General features: G+C 45.3%; 1 protein-coding gene across 1 annotated transcript in view; it reads right to left on the reverse strand.

Annotated features, from left to right (window-relative positions):
• Positions 1-21,432, reverse strand: part of ACVR2B (activin A receptor type 2B) — a gene marked incomplete at both ends in the record, with an annotated part of 95,527 nt that overhangs the window by 4,891 nt on the left and 69,204 nt on the right. Inside the window, 7 exons of the mRNA XM_082299309.1 lie at positions 1,312-1,426; positions 5,044-5,192; positions 6,025-6,168; positions 7,263-7,406; positions 8,742-8,893; positions 10,448-10,557; positions 14,534-14,741. Of these exons, the coding sequence (XP_082155435.1) occupies positions 1,312-1,426; positions 5,044-5,192; positions 6,025-6,168; positions 7,263-7,406; positions 8,742-8,893; positions 10,448-10,557; positions 14,534-14,741 (1,022 nt within the window). The remainder of the gene's footprint in view (positions 1-1,311; positions 1,427-5,043; positions 5,193-6,024; positions 6,169-7,262; positions 7,407-8,741; positions 8,894-10,447; positions 10,558-14,533; positions 14,742-21,432) is intronic.

Genomic DNA, 21,432 nt, shown 5'->3' on the forward strand with positions numbered 1-21,432 from the left:
AACAAAACAATAACAAAAAACCAACCACCACCAACAAAAAAACCCAACCAAATAAAAAAAACCCCAAAAATATCCCCACCAAACCAAAAACAACCAAGGAGAAAAATTGATATATCCTAAACGGTAGGAATGGTAGGAAAATGTGTTGGTTTGACAGCCCTGGGTAAAACAAGTCTCCTACATCCACAAGAGTAGTAAAGCAGGAACCCTGAATAGTCTGCCCTGCCCTAGCTTGCCACAGTTTGGAAAAGACATCCTCTTGTTTTGAGGGAATGCAGTCCTCATTATAGTGCCTCCATTGTTATCTTTTGTATAGCTCATAATGTAGGAGAGTAGACAGGACAGCAAGGGAAAAACCACCTTTTGAACGGAAACACCCTTAATAATTTCCTTTAAGGAAATTCTCATCTGTTCTTGCTGTTACCTGAGGCAGTAGGGGCAGAGTGAAGCCAGGATATGAAAAGACGTGCAAAATACTGGAAAAGTCACAAAAAGATGACAAAAATGAGGAAAGCTGGGGAAGGCTAACCCAGAAGAGTGTTCATTCCTTCTGACATAAAGGTAAAAAAGGGAGGCTGCACAGGAGATGGGAATTCAGAAAACCCTGGAGGCACAAGGAGGGGATGACGGACTTGCTGTACCCTGGCATGAGAGCAGTATGAGGGGCTGCTTGCTGCAACACAAAGGCACAAAATTAAGAACCCATAAAATTGCAGTATATTGTTTACACAGTGCACAGCCAGCTGTGCCAAAGGTCACCCAAGCAGCCAGCCTGGCTGAATTCTTGAAATTAAATCAATAATTTTAGGATTATTAATATTTGTATTGTGGTATTAGTATTAATATTTAGGAGCTTTAATATTTGTGTTAGGGCCTAGAGAAGTGGTCTGTGCAGCGGACTCCAAAACTAAACACTTCTAAGATTCATCTGGACTGTCTTGCCTTGCTTTGCTCAAGGAATGTTGAACCAGATGATCCTTGAGGTCCTTCCCAACACGGTATTCTGTGATTCTATGATTCTATGGATATTTATTACCAAAACAATAAAGAGTCAATGAGCCCTGTGTCTGAAGGAGGAAGCCACCTGACCCCAGGGCTGGGGGGACCTCACCTGCACACGAGTCAGAAGCATTTGAGCATCCTCCCCACTCACACAGATTAAAGCAGCTCCCAGAATTTACGTCTGAGCACAAGTTTTTATGGAAAAAATCTATTTTCCCATGAGAATTAAATGCATCTAGACAAATTAGCCCCCACTCCAGAGGAGCTAGGGCAAGGCCAACTTTTTAAAAAGTTGAAGGTAATGATTACCTGTCCGTGAGTGTCCCCTGGAGGTTTTCCAGGTTCAAACCGTACAGCCAGTCCAAAATCAGCTAGCACAGCTGTCAAGTCGTTCTTCAGCAAGACATTTTTACTCTTGAAGTCCCTATGGACAAGCCAAGAAGTAAGGGTTTATCATGTCATGTGTCTAAGTCACATGGCAGTACATTGTATGTCTATAGGCTTAGCAGCTCCCAGTAAATCAGCTCCTTTCTTCCTTTCTTCCCCAGCTTCCCAACTTGGCCAGTGCTGACAAACTTGGCTTCTCCTCACTGCCCTTGTCCCTAAAACACAACCAAGCAGCCCTGAGCTCACCAGCACAGAGTCAGCCAAACTCTACAGTGAATTAATACAATTAATAAAATAAATTAATACAATTAATAAAATAAAATAAATCTGATCTGAAGGAGCTCTTTTGATGAGAACAAGCTGTATATAAGGTGCCATTTCTTGCTCCAAGTACCAGCTCTGGACCCCCACATCTGAGCCCTTCTCATTCCCAAAACAAAGCCAAGGCAGGTTAAGGGAGTAGATTACTCTTTATCCTAGTAAGGATGTTTGCTCCTATCTACAGAATTAGGTCTTTTTGGAAATCAGCAGATTCTGGTGAGACTCTCTCCAGCCTGATTACATGCTTCAACAGACTTTTGCCATAGTCATCTATTAGCCTTCTGTTGTAATTGCTGGATTGATCTTCCCTGGAGAATTCGGAGGGTTGGAAAGCAAGCAGGGAAGGGGCTGAGGCCACACTCAGACATGCTGTCAGGATCGAGCAGGCAGCTCACAGGCAGTTGTAAGAATCTGCAGCAGAGATGGTGGGTCTGTGCTTGAAGGGGATATTTGTGTCAGGCCTGTGCTGCAGAGGGATCATTTCAGGGCAGCTCAGGTAAATCTGCAGGGGGTGGGAAGGGTGGGGGTTGGAGGAAGATCACACTAAGATGCCTAACCAGTCAAGCCCTGTTCCCTGGGCTTCCTGCATTTTCATCTGAAAAGGAATGTTTGGCAATCTAATTAAATTACAGACCTTAGACAGCAGATGGCAATTGTCCTGTATGCTCAGCATTATAATTTCCCTATCATCAATTCTCTCAGTGACCCTGCTGATTGCAGGACATTGCAGGCCTGCACAAAATAATTAATGAGGGCAGATACGATTGTTCTGCACTAGAGAGACCTGTCAAAATTCTTTGTGAAGAGAGAAACTGCTGGACCATAGAGAAGGGGCTGCTCTCTGCAGCCTCGGATGCCAGAATATCAGCCCAAAGCACTGCAAACAAAAATCATCCTGTGCCACCCAGCCCCTGATTCTGAGCTTAAAATATCATAAGAGAGGATTTATCCTTTCTAAGCTAAGCACAGCATGATGGGCATTTCTGGCTTGAGGATTAAGATGGGGTAAGTGGGTGTGAAGTTGGAGGGCATCCTGCAGCCAGTGAACCCCAGCAGAAACCAGCCTCCATCACCTCTAGGACCACAGTATATCTTTGCAGAGCCTCCCAGACATTGGTACCCCTCCACTACACAGAAAAATTGCATTTACCACTACCTGTCATCTCAGAGACTGCCTGCTCCCATGCTACAGCAGTTTCCCCACAGGCTTAGGAAACAGCCATCATCTAACGACATGGATAAACGCCTTTGCTCGCTCAGGATTAGGGGATTATGCCCTCAGGGTGGTACAGATTGTGCAAGAGATTTTTGCAAAGCAGTGGCTGGATGAGGACCACACAGAAATTATCAGACAATCTGCCTGGATGATGTGGTTCCAAGGTGAAATGATGTAATCCAGCATTACTGAAGGGGCACGTGCTGCTGTTGCTCTCCTGCAGTGCCCTTTGGGCATGCAACAGTTAACTCCTACATCTTGATACACAATGCAGGGATTTCCCTTTGCAATTCCATTTTTTTCCCCCTATTTCCATACATTCCCCCATTTTTTTCACACTTTGCTTCCTTCCTTCCTTCCACAAACCACCTTGAACTGGCAAGTCCAAGTTGCAATGCAAACGTATCCAAGCCAGGGAGAAGGACCTAATTAATCTAAGCCATGCCAAGGAGAATTCCCATAACGTCATAAGCACCATCCTAAAATGGTCACTGACAAAGAAAAGTGGCATGAAAAGAAGAAATGTTTTTGTTCTATCTAGCACTTCAAACTAGGGAATACAGAGCAAACAGACTATGAGTAACGGGTGAGTTAATTCAATTGAGACACCAGAGATTTTATTTTCAGCTTCCACGTGGGGGCACTTTTGCACCAACAAGTGATTCCATAACCGTAATCCTCCTTGTAGTGCCGGGGGCCAGAGAGGAGTTGGCTGAACCCCTGCCCAGCAGTGACTGGGGAGTTCCACCTGGCAGCCCCAGCATCTCCATCCATGTGCACTGTGGGAAGCCGTTCAAAAACACCCCACGCCCCCCTCCCCAGATTTAAAATGCATTTAGTGTTCTCTTTCAAAAATAAAATTAAAAGGAGTGGGGTAATCCGAGGAAAATCCCTTGTGCCCTGAAATCCCTCCTCCACTAGGTATGTGCTAAATTCACACAAATGCTGCATTCTCCAGCTTTTATCACTTGCTAAATGGACAGAGACACTAATGAGCACGATCTGTTGCTTTAAAGCCTTTCTATAGCCTGCCTCTGTTCCCCACCCTCAGGAATTTTCATCTATAAACCACTGCCTTTATTCTACAGGGACAAATGTCAGGGACACAGGGGTCAGCTCCAGGAGCAGCACAAAGGCAGCTGCAGGTTCTTTCAACAGCCCCCAGCTCTTCAAAACTTTCAGGTTTGGGGAGGTGGGGTGTTTTGGGGGCAGGGATACCCTTGCAAAAACAGGGATTATCTTGCCATACATGAAGCCAGGCCTGCCAGAGAGGGTACAAATTGCTGCAGCTGGACGTGGGGTTTAAGTTCCTCCTGGATGAAATGCGGTGGGTGGCGCGGGAGTATGGCCATGGATTACAGCCTGTAAATCCCTTCTGGAAATCTCCTCCATCCTGCCCTACCACGAGCAAACCACTCAGAAGAGATGCTTTAGTCTAGGGCAAGCAGTGTGGGACTTTAGAGAAGGGCTAAATCATGAGGATGGTTTAACCCACTGCTTTCCTGCTGTCCTCACTGTGCTGCCACCCATGTGGTTTGAAACGTGTGCTAGGTCTCAGAGGTAGGATGGTGTCTGCTGTGGTGTCTCTCATAAGCACCCTGGCATGATTTGGGCCTTAAAAAACTACAGGGAAAAATAACTAACAGCCATTTTCTGCATTTCCACAGTTTCTCCACTTTTTACCTTTTTTTTAACGTTTTTTACAGATCAAAAGCTCTGTGGGAAGACACGCAGTGGAGTTATCAGTCTAAAAGATGGAAAAACAGGATCCAGCTCCTGGTATGGCCATAGAAATACATGGATTATAATGTGTTGGTATTATCAAGCAAAGTCCTTTCAAAGAGCAGTTCTGCAGTGACCAGTATTCCCTTCCCACCACGAGGGAAGAGCTGATGGAAGAGAGAAGCCTCTACCCTTCAGACATTTGCCATCAACCACTACCAACTGTGCTATTCCACAGGCAAGACACTTTCCCTTCACCATTTTATACGTGGTTGAAAAAAATTCTTGTCTTAGCACGGGATTTGCTGGGTTAAAAGGCCTTTACTTCCTAAAAGCACAACCTCCTCCATTCAACAGCCTCATTTCAAAGAGGGGGTCAACAAAAGAGGCTTCACCTGTGTGCTATGGCAGGTTTGTGTCCTTCACCTTTGCACCAGGGGACATCTTCATGAAGGTAGGACAAGCCACGGGCCATTGTTTCTGCAACATGGCAGAGCTCATTCCAGCTGATAATGTTGCCTTTCAGGTAATCCGTCAGAGAACCCTGCAGAACAGGACACTGTCAGTTCTTAGTCATAGACCCCTATACGTGATAGATGTGCCAACTCATCAGTTTGGAGAATGGTTTAGAGAGTGCTTGAGAAATCTGAGCCTTGATTTAACAGGGGGGAAAAAATCTCTAGTGAAAGTAAAAAGAAGAAATAAAAATCAGAAGCATCCATGAGTTTTTAGCCCTTGACAGCACAGACCTCCTGATGTCTACTTATCTGCCAGGGAAGGGGAGGGAGGTAAGGAAGGGAAAAATCATCTTTAACCAGAGCAATTCATCTAACCTAAGCAAGGGGAAAGCCTTCCATGCAAGAAGATAATGCATGGTATCAGCTGGTTGTGGCAATGATTGACTCAGCAGACCTTGGATTTAACAGGGGGATGACACTGCTGGCTCAACCCCAGATTTGCCCATTTGTTTTCAGAGTTAGTCATGCTTTGTAACTAAAGCAATCCATGGAACAGGAGATGTGCCCCAGGCCCCAAAAGCAGACATGGAGCCCATCTGCAAGGGGCAAGTTGGGTCTGCGAAATCTGCCTCCTGTGATGCTCATCTACGCACATCAAGAGATGTTGACCACCATAGACATGAGCTGTGGCCTTTTGTGCCTTTTTCCCAAGTCCCACCTTTATTAATCCTTGTTTGTGTAGGAAAGCCTTGAAAGCTAAAGGAAGGGCCTTTGAAGCAGGGGAGCAGGAGCACTTTGCTGCCACAGAGCCATGGCCCACCAGGAACGGACTGGATAGATTACAGGGATTATAATCCTGCTCTATCACAACCAGCTCCCTCTCTGCCTTCCCAAAATGTACATGCAATGATACATTACCTTGTCATGGAAAGCTGTGATCAGCCAGAGCTCTGTCTCCAGGTTTGTCCCCCTTTTCTCTGCTGCGATAAATTGCAAAAGGTTTTCATGCTTCATGCCAGGAGTGTTGAAAATCTCCCTCTCACTCTGCCAAGATTGCTTATCCTGAAGCAGGGAGAAATGCACCATCAAAGATCACACTTCCCTTTAAAGCAAACAGCTCCTTCAGTTCAGTCAGAGCAGCTCACACTACTCTTAAAATCATGCTCCAGTGATAGGATGTGATGTATCCCTTCAAAATGAGCCTGTTTTCCCTAAAGAAGAAAGACTGGAAATTGCTGTCCTTAGTCTGCCCTCTCCAAAATTATCCTCAGCTATTCCTAAAGGACATGTGTGGGGAGTGGAGAGGAAGCCAAACTCAACCTTACTGAGAAATAAGATTTGTCAAGATCTCCTAAGGATACTTGCAAGAATAAAGCCTGTGCATGCAGCACTCAGATCAGCCTTGTAGCTGTAATTGTTGCAATTTCAAAATCTAATCTAGGCTCAATTGAATATTTACTAGTAGGTCACAGCTGACTTGGACCGAAGTTGTGCAGATCTCCTTTAGCAACGCTATGACAACAAACATGAGGTGGAAAAGTAATGAAGGAGACAGCGGAGGAGCACAAAGATGTTTTAGTCATTTTTCTTTCACTTGACTTTTGGTTGCTTTACTCTTTTCATCTGCAATTCCTAGAGAATCAAGCCATGAGTGTTCAAAGGTTTCCTAGAGCAGAAGACAGGAGCTGACAGAAATGCTGCACTGCAATTAGCTTGCACAGCACTGGAGCTCTGCCTTTGGAGGCTGTAAACTTCTCACTAGGTTTGGATACAGATTTACAACCCACCCAGGCAGGACACAGAAAGCTGGGGCTCTGGCCCTTTTTGTGCACTCTGGACACCACAGCTGCACCCTGCCTTGCTGGATTTAAACAACACAGGCATTTGCAGGGAAGTTAAAATACCCTGTAGATTTCAGAATGTGCTGGGATTTGCCATTCTTGCAACAAGTACTGCATTTGGAAGCATTTGGTAATGAGATAATGCACGGAGAAGTGTAGGAAGGAAGGGTCCTTGAACTTTTTCCCCCAGCAGAAGAGCTCAAATGCTTCTTTGTTATGGTCTTAAAAACCATAATCTCCATAGGCACTTAGAGCATCTCAGCACTGGTGAGGAAGCCTCTGGCAAGTAAGAACCTAATGCAGTGTCCCTCTCACCTGAATAGGGAAGATTTTCACTGCTACGTAGTCGTTCATCAGCTGAGCCTTCCACACACAGCCAAAGCGTCCCCTGGCCTTGATCTCCAAGAGCTGCAGGGGCTTTAGGCCAACCAGGGGAGAAGGGGGTGGTGGGCCAGGGTCCTGCACAGGAGAAAAAAACCACTGTCACCAGCTGAAGCTGGACTGTAAAATAAAGGGAGGGGAGGAATGGAGAGACTGCATGTAGGGAAAGAAGTGTGAAGAAGTGACATTTTATTTAATACAAATTATTTAGATGTACTGTTTGCAGCAAGAACAGCCTGAAATTCCCTCTCTTGCTTGCTCTGTAGGGTATTGTTATAGAAGACATATAACAGTCTACACCTCCAAGTGTCACTTCGTGGCACTACTGCCTGCCATGCTCTGGGCAAAACCTGAATTCTCCTGTGTTTTCAAAGCAAAAGTTATTTTGGGCTGTAAAGCACTGATGTCCTCAAGGCTACCTCCTGCCAAAAGTGGGAACCTTTTGATCTTTGTGACCAGACAGCAAACTACATTTAAAACCTCCCACTGCTCTTCACTACATTAGTATGTTCCACGTCACCCCAGCCATGGGCAGTGAACAGCTCTGTCAGCATCATACAGATCATATCTGTTTAAACTCTACTTTTGTCCAGGAGAACAATTTAACCCCACAGGATGCGTGGGGTTGGAGCTCTGTCCTACCTGCTTTAGATGGTAGGATAACAGAATGGTTTGGGTTGGAAGGGAACCTTAAGGATTATCCAGTTCCAACCCCCCTACCATGGACAGGGACACCTCCCACTAGACCAGGTTGCTCAGAGCCCCATCCAGCCTGGACTTGAACACCTCCAGGGATGGGGCAGTCACAACTTTCCTGAGCAACCTGTGCCAGGGCCTCACCACCCTCACAGGGAAGAATTTTTTCCTACTATCTAATCTAAACCCGTTCTCTTTCAATTTTAATCCATTCCCACTTGTCCTGTGGGAATGCTCTTTACATGCTCTTGTAAAAAGTGCCTCTCCATCTTTCTTGAGGGCTCCCTTCAGATACTGGAAGGCTGCAATTAGGTCACCCTAATGCCTCCTGCATCCATTCTCTGAGGGCTCACAAAACCTGAGCTTCATCAGGGAAAGCATCTTCCCTCCTCCCACAAAACTGGCAGGAACTTTATCATCTCTCAGAATCTCTGATGCTCTACAAAGTTGGCTGAAATCAAGCAATGGATTTGAGAGTTTGGGAGGAAGGGCAGGGTTGTCTAATTCCCTCCCCCAGGTATCTCAGACATGGTGATAACCCCACCTAAACCCATCAGTCCAACACTTCCATGGAGGCCAACTGTGACACCAACTTCCAAAAACAGAGAAGAAAATTTAGGCCACCTGAAAAGAGTGAAGCAAAAGTGGATGTGAACATACACTGAGCAGCCTCTGTGCCTTTTGCAAGGCCCAAACAAAGGGGAGTGACTCCCTCACCTCAATGATGTCCACGTGGCCGTAGGGAGGCTTCCGGTGCCGGTACATCCAGAAGGCCAGCAGGATGGCCATGGACAGCACCGCGATGGGCAGCAGGGAGTACACCAGGATGTTGAGCAGAGAGGGCGTTGGCGGCGGTGGCTCGTAGATGACTGTGAGGAAAGAGCAGGGTAAGCGAGGGAAAAGGGCCTTCAGGAATGCAGCAGCACTGTCAGCTGCACATCCAGATGCAACCAAACCCCATCTGTCTCTCCATTCCAAAGCTGACAGTGCTGGCTGGCACGTCCCATCCCGCCCAACAGTATTCACAAGGCTCCGTGGTTTTCTCCTCTCCGTAGAAGTACTGTCAGTAATGGAGTTACAATTGCCCAAACCACACTTTGCAAGCTGAGCCTCCATCTGACCTTTATTTAAGATAGGTATTTCTTGCTGGGATACATAAAAGCAGAACATTTCCTCCTCTTAACCCTTCCAAATGTATTAAGAGAGCATAAAATCCCTTGCAGCGTTGCTTTACCTTTCACAGTGATTGACAAGTTGTCAGTTTTTAGTAAAATGCTGCCGGAGCCACAATCAAATGCACTATTCCCACAGTAGTTCTTGTTCCAAATTACATCAGTGCAGTTGAGACACAAACAATGGGAATACTAAATGGAGCCATGTTGCTATGTTGGAGACAGGGAAGGAAAAAATAGCAAGACTTGCCAAATTAAACAAAAACCTGTGAGAGAAAGAATATTTGCTACTAGGTTGCTACGGGTACGTTAATAACAGTAGATAATATAACCCATGTAAACAACCTATCAGGAAAGCCCAGGAAAATCTGATAAAGGTCTGTTGGAACATCTCAGTAAATGCAGGTAGTTCAAAGTGGTGGAAACCAACCTGAGGAAAAGATTCACCTGCTTTAATAGTTTTTATTGAATGATACTTTAAAAAGTATACACCTAAAAGAATCATCATTTTTCTATTAGCCTCTGAAGAAGGTCCTGCTATTACTTTTCTTCCTTGATGCATATCCACAGACTCTGAAAGCTGACACACACCCTTTCCCTTTCAATCCCCAGGCCAACAAAATAGAATCAAATGCAAAAATCCCAGAAGGTATCTGGAGACTTGTGACCTATGAAATTAATGAGGAAGGTGTCAAACACCTTTTAAGAATTTGAGGCTCAATCCATGCTGTATAAATCACTCTGCCCTCTTTCCCTCGTGTGGGATTTTGTTTTGTAACATCCCACGGTGAACTGTTCACCATAAAGAAAACCTAATTCTTACTGATGGTATCCATTGCTTTAGCCACAGAGTGAAACAACCTTAAAAAACTGTTCTTAAAGAACTGTAGCAAAAGGATTTCTGACTTTGTAACCAAAACATCTAGCAATTCAATGTTGGCATGAAGCTGAATCAGAGGAGGTTTAGGACCAATACTTGGAAAAGGTTCTTCACCCAGAGGGTGGTCAGGCACTGGAACAGGCTCCCCAGGGAAGTGGCCACAACACGAAGCTCAGAGCTCAAGCAGCATTTGGACAACACTCCCAGGCACATGGTGTGAATCTTGGGGATTTCCTGTGCAGGGCCAGGGGTTGGACTTGATGATCCTTGTGAGTCCTTCCCAACTCAGGACATTCTATGTTTCTATGAAAGTCATTGGAAACTGGGTCTAGGGGAAGAGACCCCAACTCCCCGTCCTCCCAGTCACTCACCTTCTGGGCCGGTGACTTCGGGCAAATGGGTAAATTTCTCATTGCAATAGTTGCCCTCGCAGCAGCAGAAAAACACCTGAGGGTTTTCTTCTGTGGCTACGCACTCCTGCCTGTGCCAGGGAGGGACAGACACGGAGTGAAGAAGAGAGAAAAACAACGTCAGCCAACTCCTGCCTCTTGTCCTTGGGAGCCAATCTGCCCCAAACTGTCTTCTCCACACACCTTCTCCTGAGGCTGTGCCACACAGATCAGCAGTCTCCACTTACAGAAAACAACTTGGCACTCAAATACCCCAGTGGATAGCAAGGACCCTTGAAAAAACTGTGAAGGAAACAAATGCTTCCATATGTACTGAGGGCATTAGATGGTGAGTAATAAATAACAGCCGCCGCTGCTAACGGAATGAGGAGAAAAACGACAGAGACGCCTCAGTCCCTGAACAGTGACTTTCCCACAGCCCATATGAATGCTGCCAGGGCACAGAAGCATTTGATCATGCAATTAAAGATTGTGCCATAAAGCACACATGATGAGGGCTGAGCTAATGCTGCTCCCACAGCCTTCAGCATCACCAGCTCTGAGCACTTGAAGGGCACCAGACAGCAGCAGCAACAGCCCTGCTGCAGCAGGAGGAGGCTGCAGGTCTGAGGGCATGTAGTGATAGCTCAAAGTAATGGCTTTATACTGAAAGAGGGCAGGTTTAGGTTGGATATTAGATACAAATTCTTTACTGTGAGGGTGGTGAGGCGCTGGCACAGGTTGCCCAGAGAAGCTGTGGATGACCCATCCCTGGAAGTGTTCCAAGGTTAGGTTGGATAGGACTTGGATCATCCTTGGTCCTGTGGAATGTATCCCTTCCCATGGCAGGGGGTTGAAACTAGATGATCTTTGAAAGTCCCTTCCAACCCTAACCACTCTAGGGTCCTATGATTCTCATTTTGTTTCTGGAGTTTTTAATTTTCAAGTGCCATGTCCTCTATAAAAAGCTTATTTCTGCACAAAAAACCTTTAAGAAAATCAGGTTGCAGCTCTCATTTTCTGCCTTAGCCTCTTATCCAGGTACTGCTACAGCCTTCCCAGCACTGAGATTTCCTTCCACATTGTGCAAGGCCTTAGGGGACTTCCATGGATCAGACCAACTCCACTTCCACACATCCTCCCTCTCCCCACAGATCAATGCCAAAAGAGATGTGCAGTGATTTTTGCAGTACTCTAGCTGTCATTTCTTTCTGTTTCTTAAATGTTGCTTCCCTTCCCTGCCACCTTTTGCTATGCTACACTCTGCTTTAGTTATTAGGCTTGCAGAGCTGCTCTCCGCAGAGAACTGTATCAAACTATTTCCTGAAGCCCAGCTAAATTATATGCATAACTTCCTTCCCTCAACCACTTGGAGGAAGTAGCAAAACAATCATATGCGTTTGACATTATTACTCATTTCTGAACCCAAGCCAAGCCTCCCTTTCTGTGGTATCACTGACATACTGCCATGAGAAGAATGGAAAGGGCTATCTTCAATCCTAGCACTGGGCAGTTTTCAGTGCTTTATTCCCTTTGAGAGAAAAAACTGACTATAGCAAAACTGTCTCCTCCAAGGTCTCATCCGGGAAGCACTTGGTTTTTCAGGCTCTCATTTTTTTAAACTTCAAAGCAAAAAAGTGGCCATTTGACTTAGTCAAATGAACAAAGATGTTTCAACAAGTTAAACAATGTTTCCAGATGCTTTTTTGTGAAATCAGATAACAAGCCCTTTGGATTTAACAGCATCAATGTTGGAGCCTTCAATAGAAAACACATCCTTTGCTAAATCTGTTGGTTAAGAAATCAAGCTAATGAGTGAAAACAGCCTGCTCCACATCTGCAATTCATTATCCCTGCCTCTGAGTGAAGCCATCCAGGTATGTATGACATGTTACACTTAGCAAATATTACAAATGAGACAGTGGGAGAGAATGACACATTTTTCTGTGGCAGTGAGGGCACGTTTCGGAGAGGTTCACGTGCTCTGCAGGGAATGTGAACATGACCTCTCCGGCAGGGCTGTGTAAATAAACGAGCGCACACAAGTCGATTTTTAAACACTACCTTTTTCCTATAACCTTAAATGTACATGTGCCACGTTCTTGTTTCCTCAAGAAAAAGAATAGAGTAAGGAGCCGTCACCCTCAATGTCCCAACCCCTGCACTCCAAAATTTTTCCACATTGTAGCAACAAAGGAGGCAGCACTTGGCACATCCCAGCGTGTGCTGCCTGTGCTCCAAGAGCAGCAGCAGCAGTCAACAGAGCAGGACCATGCCCTGCATCAGGGAGGCAGAACACAGGTGCATTTGCCAAGGCTGCTCCCAGAAACTCGGCATCCAAAGGTGCCAGAGACACAAAGGGCATCAGCACAGCACCACTAATCGAAAAATCAGTGTTTTAGCCTTTTTTGCCACCTTGGTATGCAACACTGCCTGCATGAAACTCTGCCAAGGGCACTCAAGGGAAGAGAAAAAATGAAAAGCACTGCATTTAAAAAGGCTTTATTCCTTTATATAATTAAAGCTAACCTTTATTTCAAATGTTGCTTTTGATATTTTTACTGCTTTTTAATTCTCAGAAGGTGTTTTAGCTTTGCCCTGGAATTTGTGGCTTTGAAAAGTCAGGCTGTGGCATACTGAATGCTCAATTCTATGGCTGCAAAAGACTGGTGAGGAGCCCTGGAAACTTTTTACCATTGTAACAGAGCAACACATTATAGCAAAGTTTAAGAACCACTACATCCCTGCAGAGACACTCAGTGACAATACAAGTGTCACTGGATATGAGAGCAGGCACTGAAAGGAGAAATCTGTTTACAGTAAACACTTCTGCTTGGAAGTAGGAAACTACAGTGACCTTCTGTTCTCAGAAGAATCAGCATTAAGATGACTAATGGGCCAAGGAGGATTGATTTATTGGGAAAGAATAAAAATTTAACTATATATAGAGCCTGGCTACTCAATTGGCAAGGGAGTAGGTGTGGTAGGAAAGTAACCCTGGAGCTAAAAATAGAACAAAGATGAGGAACAACTCACAGTTGAGATAAGCCAAGACAACAGGCACAAAAGCAGGGGAAGTGCACAGCACCAAAGGGAGAAAACGCTGCAGCCATTGGACAAATCTCGTCCCACTTTAACCCCACAGCTTAGCGCCTGGTGTTCCTAAAAACTTTCGGAAGGAGAAGCTACAAACATGCACAGCTGAGAATTGCACAAAGGTGAGATCAACCTACATCGGTGTTATATCGAGGCAAATCCTTGAATTTTATGTTGCTAATCCTTATTGAAAGGGCTGGGCTTGGCTTGGTTTGTTGATCGTTGGTTTGGGTTTTTTTTAACAAAACCCCTGAGCTTAGAGCTACTGAACACTGTCCTTTTCAACTGCGGAACTTCATAGGGCTGTTTTCTTTAGCTGTAATTCTTTTCCCCCCTGTAGAATTGCATCAAGGGAAGTGAGAAAAGACTAGTTAATTTTCCCAGCTATTTAATGAGGCTGGAGCCTTCGTACTACAAAACCTCACTTCTTTTCAGCTCTCTACAGGCAGTGCCACACAAACTCATATTGCTTTTGCTGCCCCACTCTTTCTCCTGGCCCTTCTCTTCACTCAGCCAAAGAACAGTGGAACTTTTTGCCACATCACAAGTGCCAGAATATCTCAACCCCTAACCACCCCCAGATATCTGTGCTTTTCTAGACAGCTCCAAATGATTCCAAGTTTTCACTTCTATCGCCAAATGCTCCTGGAAGAACATATTGCTCTCCATTTGATGGTACAGGACAGGTTTTTCAATGAATGCTTGAATTATCAAAGCTTTGCTAGGTATGAAAAAAAACACAACAAAACACAACACAAAACCCCTAAAAGTGCCTTTTGCAGCTTCTATTTAGAAAGTCAAAGCAGGTAAGTGACAATTCTGAGAGCTGCATTAGCAACAGAAGTAATTACAGGGGATGATTTTGCCAATTAACTTGGACTTGCCTTCTTTTCCTCTATGCGAAAAATCACAAGCCTTTGCACTTAGAGGATTGATTAAACCTGTATTTAGACAAACCAGTTGGGTTATTACCTGTCATAGCAGTTGAAGTCATCTAACCAGCAGCCTTTCTTCACCAGCTCGATGGAGCCCGAGTTGTTTCTCCAGGAGGCGTAACAGTGGAGCCGCTTGTCCTTCTCCCCCTCACAGCGCTCCACGCCGCTCTGGTTGGTCTTCTCCAGCTCCCAGTTGGCATTGTAGTAGATGCACTCCCTTGTCTCAGCCTCCCCATGGCCTGGTCCTGAAAAAGAAATCAAGCCCCAAGAACATTCAAGTAAAATCAGGAATAAATCTTGGGAAGCATATCTCCACATGGCTGTGTTTTAGGTGATGCATACATTTGATTCCCTGGGAGCTGAGCAGCTCAGCAGTGTGAGCTTCAGCACAGATTATTCCTCTCCTCTGGGTTGAGGTGGGGGATGGAGAGGTCAGGTTTGCCTAAGGTCACACAGGAGCTCATGGTGAAGTCAAGAGGCCAGCTGAGAACTTTCCAGATCTCCTCTGCACAATGCTTCAACCTTAGGACCCTAAAAAAGGGGACGCACAAGGCAACACATACCCAGTAATGTCTAACCACAGAAACCTTGATTAGGAAAGACAACCTCCCAGGGTGCTACTTGATGCTTGCTGGGATGTCATGCAGTGGAGTTACTCTCCCTCTCCACCACTACTCTGGGAAATATCACCTAAAAATACAGTTTCTTCCATGGGTAGGATGTAACTGAGAACAGATAATATTCATCCTGCAGAGGAGGGCCAGACCAGTGGCCATTCCTCATTTAGAGCCTGGTTCAGGCTTACTTGGGCAAGTCTCCATATGATAAATGCCACGTTTTTATAGCTGCAGCTGGCACGGCTCCCCATGCCTCTCCACTCAAACAAGCACTTCAGCAACAAACTCTGTTCCCCAAAACAAGACTGGCCACCACAAACGGATGCTTGGCCACCACAAACAAAGGAGTCTCCATATCCTGTGGGTCTTTCCTGCTTTAGAACCTTGTGCCAAAGGACTATGGAGCTCCTACTGTCCCCAGGGAAACAATTCCCCCATAGCCATCATATGGCAGAACTGAAATACAATTGCAGACACATCCATTAAAACCAGAGTCAAGTAAGGGAACACTGATATCTGCAGGTGACCTCCTTTGTCCTAAACCTTAGAAATCTTCTCTTCATCTGGAAATACTCTGCTTTGTGGCATTTTGAGGATTACTTTAAAACAAAATGAAGAATGAAACAAACACACATCTTGTAAGCAGACAAACACAAAAGGTACTGTGTGCCCTGTACCATGAAGCTGATGATTCTGTAAATTCTGAAATGCCCTGCAGCCATCTCTCTTTGGGATTACCCAACCTAAGGCAAGGTCAGGCCTGGCCATTATTTTGATGGATTGCAATCATGGAAAATGTAGGTATCTCAATAAAATATGTTGACAACAGGGTAGAAAACACAAATAGGTCCCACAGGATGGTAAAACAAAAGTGCTGTGCTCCCAGAATAGCCAGACCTCTGTGAAGGCTAGAACTAGGTTTCTAGATGGAAAACCACAGTTCTGAATAAGCTAGGGATGATGTGTCTAACCTGCTCCCAGTCCCAACACCTGGACTCAGCAGTGGGTCATTTTCATGGCACGGAGCAAACTCATCACACTAAGATGTCTTTGCAGGCTGAAGAGGTGTTCAACCCTTCATAACTCTTTTTAGGAAGACTGCTTGATCTGCATCGTGGGAGACTGCAAGGGAGTAGGGGTATGAGAATGTCATAAAGCTGACTTCTGAAACTGGAAATTATATTCAAAGCACACATGAACGAGAGCTCAATTTCAATAGCACCTGCAGGTTTTATCAGCGCTTGCAAAGCTCCATCAGAGTTTTCCTCTGACAAGTTGCTTACAATAATGAAAACAACCTACCAATATCCCTCAACACAGAACAATGTCAATATTGACACTCCTTGTTAAAGCCTTGATATTTGTTCTCTTGATACTTACACCGTATATTTTTAGGGCAGATTAAGCATTTTTGCTAAATACTGGTTAAATCAGCAGGAAAGTAAAAGAGCTTTTTCTTGTGTGGGGGGGGTGGAGGGCAATATCTTTTTTACTTACAAAGGAAAGAATAAATATCTTAACTTCCCAGAATCATAGAATGGTTTGGGATGGAAAGGACCTTTAAAGGTCATCTAGTCCAATATCCCTACAATGAGCAGGGACATCTTCAACTAAACCAGGTTGCTCAGAGTCCAACCTGACCTTAAATACTTCTACAGCCACCACCTCAGTGGACAACCTGGGCCAGAGTTTCACCACCCTCATTGTAAAATGCACCTTCATTGTAACAAGTCTACCATTGTAACACAGCTACCAGCTGGTACCTGACACCTAATCCTCACTTATCACCTTCTGCACGACTCTGCAAATACACTCCGTAATATCATTTTCATCATCCCAAACTGAATATCACATTTGACCAAGACAGAAATTTTCTCTCCCTCCCCAACTCCACCTCCCAGAAAGCTGGGAGGTTTAATGAACCATTTCGCTGGAAAGCAGCCCCAAAATCTAATCCTAGCTCAGCCACCAGCATGTGCAACCCCAAGCAATATCACATAGGCTGTGTTTTCTCCACCTGCAACAACGGTCAATGCAATGCACAGAGCTGCGGTGAGATTCGATATTTCCACTGTGCTTTGGAAAGGGAACGTTGAAAAGATGTGAAGCAGGAGCTGTATCGGATATGGGACCAGCAAACCGAGGCTGCTAAATCCTGTGTTGAGCCCAGGCTCCCTTCCCCCAAGACAGTTGTCTTTTCTGGAACAAGTTTCAGCTGAAGACTAAGAGCTGCTTGCAAACACGCAAACCCAACTCTGCAAACAGCAACCGTGCCAATAAAAAGGCCTTTCCCAGTTTTCCCCCCGCTGTCAAAGTTTAGATGATTTGAATAAAAGCATGCATAAAGTTTTGGATGACTAAATAGATATATGCTTTCTTTATAACAGCTCCTAAGGATGCTTGCATTAAGAAGACACTTTAAAAACCTGCGTGTTTGTTATCTGCTTTCAGATCTCTTTAAAAGCCATTTGGTAGGATCCTCACCCCGCTGGGTGCTCACAACTGCAAGAAACCCTTCTGTTTGTACCCAAGATGGTCTCAGCAGGAAGGGGCACGTCTCCAGGCCTGGGTATTAATTTACCTGCTGCTTTAGCTCATCAAGAAACACTCACACCTTGCTCTGTAATGGATCACGCAGAGACCAAAGTTTGCAGCTAACTGCCTGTTCTGCACTCTCTTCGGTAAAACCCTCACTGAACAGAGGGAGGGGGAGTCAAAACAGGGGCTTTTCCCTTTGAGGGAGAAAGGTGGTGACTAAGAGAAGGAAATCTGAGCTTTGCTCCTGCATCCCCAGGGAGCCAGGTAGTTTTTCCTCCCTCTTCTTCCCACCCTGGGCAATGGATACTCCCAAGGCCACTGTACGTCTGTAAAACACACTGAGCTGGACATTGGGTAATGGTTTCAAACTAAAAAAATACTTAGATTTGATATAAGGAAGAAATATTTTTCTCAATGAGGGTGATAAAACACTGGGACAGGTTGCCCAGGGAGGTGGTAGATATCTCATCTGTGGAAACATTTATGGTCAGGTTGGACAGAGCTCTGAGCAACTTGATGTAGTTGAAGATGTCCCTGCTTGCTGCAGGGGAGTTGGACTAAATGCCCTTTAAAGGTCCCTGCCAGCACAAACTATTCTGCCAAGTGACAAAGGCATGGATAACCATGTCCTGCTTCTCATTTCAAGTTGCAAGAAGAATCAGAGGGTATTCCCCAAAATATGTGCAGGAAGAGCTTGTCTCCTTTCACACAGCTGCTGCATCAGCACAAGGACTTGACTGGGCTCCCCTGTTCCCCCAGCAGTACAACCTGGTCCAAGAGAAGTGTTGCACCAAACTTGAGGATCTGACAGGAGGGACACCATTAATTTTGGCTAAAAGAGCTTTTCCTGAAACAAGTCTTTCAGTGCAGTTACAAACCACAGCCTGAGACAGACTAAAGGGGCTGTGTCCCCACAGTCCTGCTCTCCCCCTCCTCACAATGCTCTAGTCATCTGCCTCATAGCAGCCTTGGTACATAGGAAATCTCCTGAGCTCCTTCATTTGGTGGCACTGCCTGGTAATATCCTGCTCATGCAGGATGGAAAATAAAAATCCCAGAGAACTGCCTGGCTTTTGGCAGACAATCAATGGGACTTGGGTGCAATGAGATATAAAACCTTTGCTAAGCAAGTGTTTGAAGATTGCTGTTGGAACCTGGTCTCATTCATTTGGCTCCCATTCCTCTCCTGCCTAAGCCTCTTCCACCAGCCAAAAAGCAAAATTTGGGAAAAAAAGTTGCAAAGCAGAAGCATGGATGTGGGGCAGGAGCAGGGACATGGGGCAGAAGCACAGCATCCCCAGCACTGCATCCCACTGTCAGCCCCAGCTCTCTCCATGGAAAAGAGCCTCGTGTCAGCAGCCAGGCAAAAACAATCAGCCTTTTAATACCACAATCCATGAATACTTGTTTAAGCAATAAAGCCTGAAGTCCTGTTTGAAATCAAAGTCTAAGGAAGAATCAGGCTTTGCAGGAGCAGATGGGTTTCTGGCATCCCACTGCATCCACCCAGTGCTTCAGGGATGACGCAGTGTGGCTCGAACAAAAGCCACACAGAAATACCTTTACACAAAATACCAAGCCCAAATAACTCCCATACATCATGAAGGCAGAGGGAGGCTACCCACCATCACCCATTTTTGGGGTGGAAATCAACTTTCTGACCTCAGTCCTGAGGAACTGTCATTACACTGATTCCCCTGGGTCAATTTTGTGCTCCAAATGACTGAAGCATCTCCAGGTTTTTGCCAAGCAGGACCCCCAGCACCCATCTGAGGCACATAATGATGGGAAGAGCAGTCGAAGCACCTTGCGACAGGGAAAGACCTCTCCCCTCTACTTGGGAGTTGCAAGGCACAGAGGGAGCTCATTAAAAAAAGATCCTCGTGAACTGAAGGACTTCAGCTTGCTGAGACATGGGACCTTGCTGCTGATCTGAAAGTAAACCCTGCTCTCCTAATTTGGAGTCGCTGACAGATCACTGAGGCTGTATCATTATCCAACAGCTTCTAAATTATAGCCAAGATCCAGTGTAGCAACTCCAGGTCTAGGTGTTAGCAGCTGCTGGGCTCCTATCTCATAATTAGATACATAGGGAATATCTTCCCCAAGGCTGAAGGCTGCTATAAATCTCAGTTCTTTATCTCTGCCTGTCCCCTTTTGAAAACCTAAAATGAAAGTATATATGAAAAGATGGGATGTGTCAAAATAGTCTGCATAAACACTGAGTGATTTACCAGACAGTCTGTTTGCCTGACTGTCAAAACCACCGGGCTTTATACATGAAACAGTGTATGCAGCTGAAGTTATTTGCAAACACTTCGTTATGTCCCTATATAGCTATTTGTACGTGTAATTTTATAATATAAAACGGCGGAGATTGTGCACTGAATTGGGGTAATTGCCCTCTAATTTGGAGGGTAATTGCATGTAGCAATTAAGCAACTGTGGATGCATTCTTGCAAGTCTGATTATGGAAGTTGGGCCCTTTGTTTGAGGTTTGGGTTTGCTTTCAGAGATCTCTCCCTCAAACCATGCCAGGGGTGAGCAGAGCTAGGAAATCTGAGGTTGCTGGGTGCTCACCTTGCAGTGCAGCATCTGCTGGGATGAGCCACTTCACCCCCTTGCCAGGGGATGCTAAACCAGCTGCCTCCAAACCCACAGCTGCATTTTGGCACGCCCTTCAATGGGGGACCACAATCTAAGCATTTGTGGAGTACTCTCGGAGGCACTGGTGGGGAAGGAAAAGCAGGGAAAGAGAGCTGCTGCCTCCCAGCTCTCCCTCTCCCAGACACCTGCCCAGAAATCACATGCAGGACTGCAAATTAAATAATTTCCAATAGTTGTTGCTAGAAATTCAAAATCAAGCCAGATGAAGGCTTGCAACTGGGAATGTTTGGAAAATGTTGCTCTGGAGAGACCACCCGGTTGCATCTCTACAAAACGAATGTGCAATTCCTAAGCCTTGCTCCAGCATGTATTCCCCAAGTGGGGTGATTTCATTCCTGCTGTACTTAAATAATAGGGGCTAAATACATTTTTAGGCAAAACATCAAACTCGTGATGACATCTGTGGTTAAGCACATAACTGTACACGAGGATTTGAAAACTTGCTGCTTTTGTCCCCTGTTCTTTCACAAAAGTCTTTAAACAACAGCAGAAACAAACCTCTGTGACTCCGCAGAGCCTCTTTCTGAAGCCAACACTCCACCCCACCTTTGGGGACCTCAGTGGCCAGTGTTTGACCAGGCAGAGATGCCCCATCCAACCAGCTGGATGCAGGGATGGCTAATTAGAAGCATCTACTATTGCAAAATGTTTTGGTTCTTAAGCCAGATCAGGTAAATCTGGGCACAGGCAGCACCGAGAAAGCGAAGGTGTAACGCCAAGGGAAGATATTACCTGGAATTTTGTTTTTTGTCAATAGATTTGGCTTATCCCACAGTAAAAGAGCTCCAAGTTTTCGAGTCAATCAATGGCTGTTAATCCATTATCTCAGCATATATTGCCATGGTAACCTGCAATGATGCCATTGACAACCACTCTCAAAAGGACAGGAGGCTTTAAGTCATTTTCTTTTAAAATTAAAAAAGGAACTTTAATATTAAGAAATACATCCTCCCTGCTCACCAGGGATGACAACTCAGGGCTTCTATATTCACACCATGACTCACACTTCACAGCTTCCACGGACATCTGTGTAGCAAACCCCCCCCCACCCCCCCCATATATCTCTTTTTTAACTTGGGTTTAAGTCAGTAAACGATAACAAGGAAATTACTCC

The sequence above is a fragment of the Coloeus monedula genome (genome assembly GCF_965178545.1).
Source record: "Coloeus monedula genome assembly, chromosome: 1".
Taxonomy (NCBI): Eukaryota; Metazoa; Chordata; class Aves; order Passeriformes; family Corvidae; genus Coloeus; species Coloeus monedula.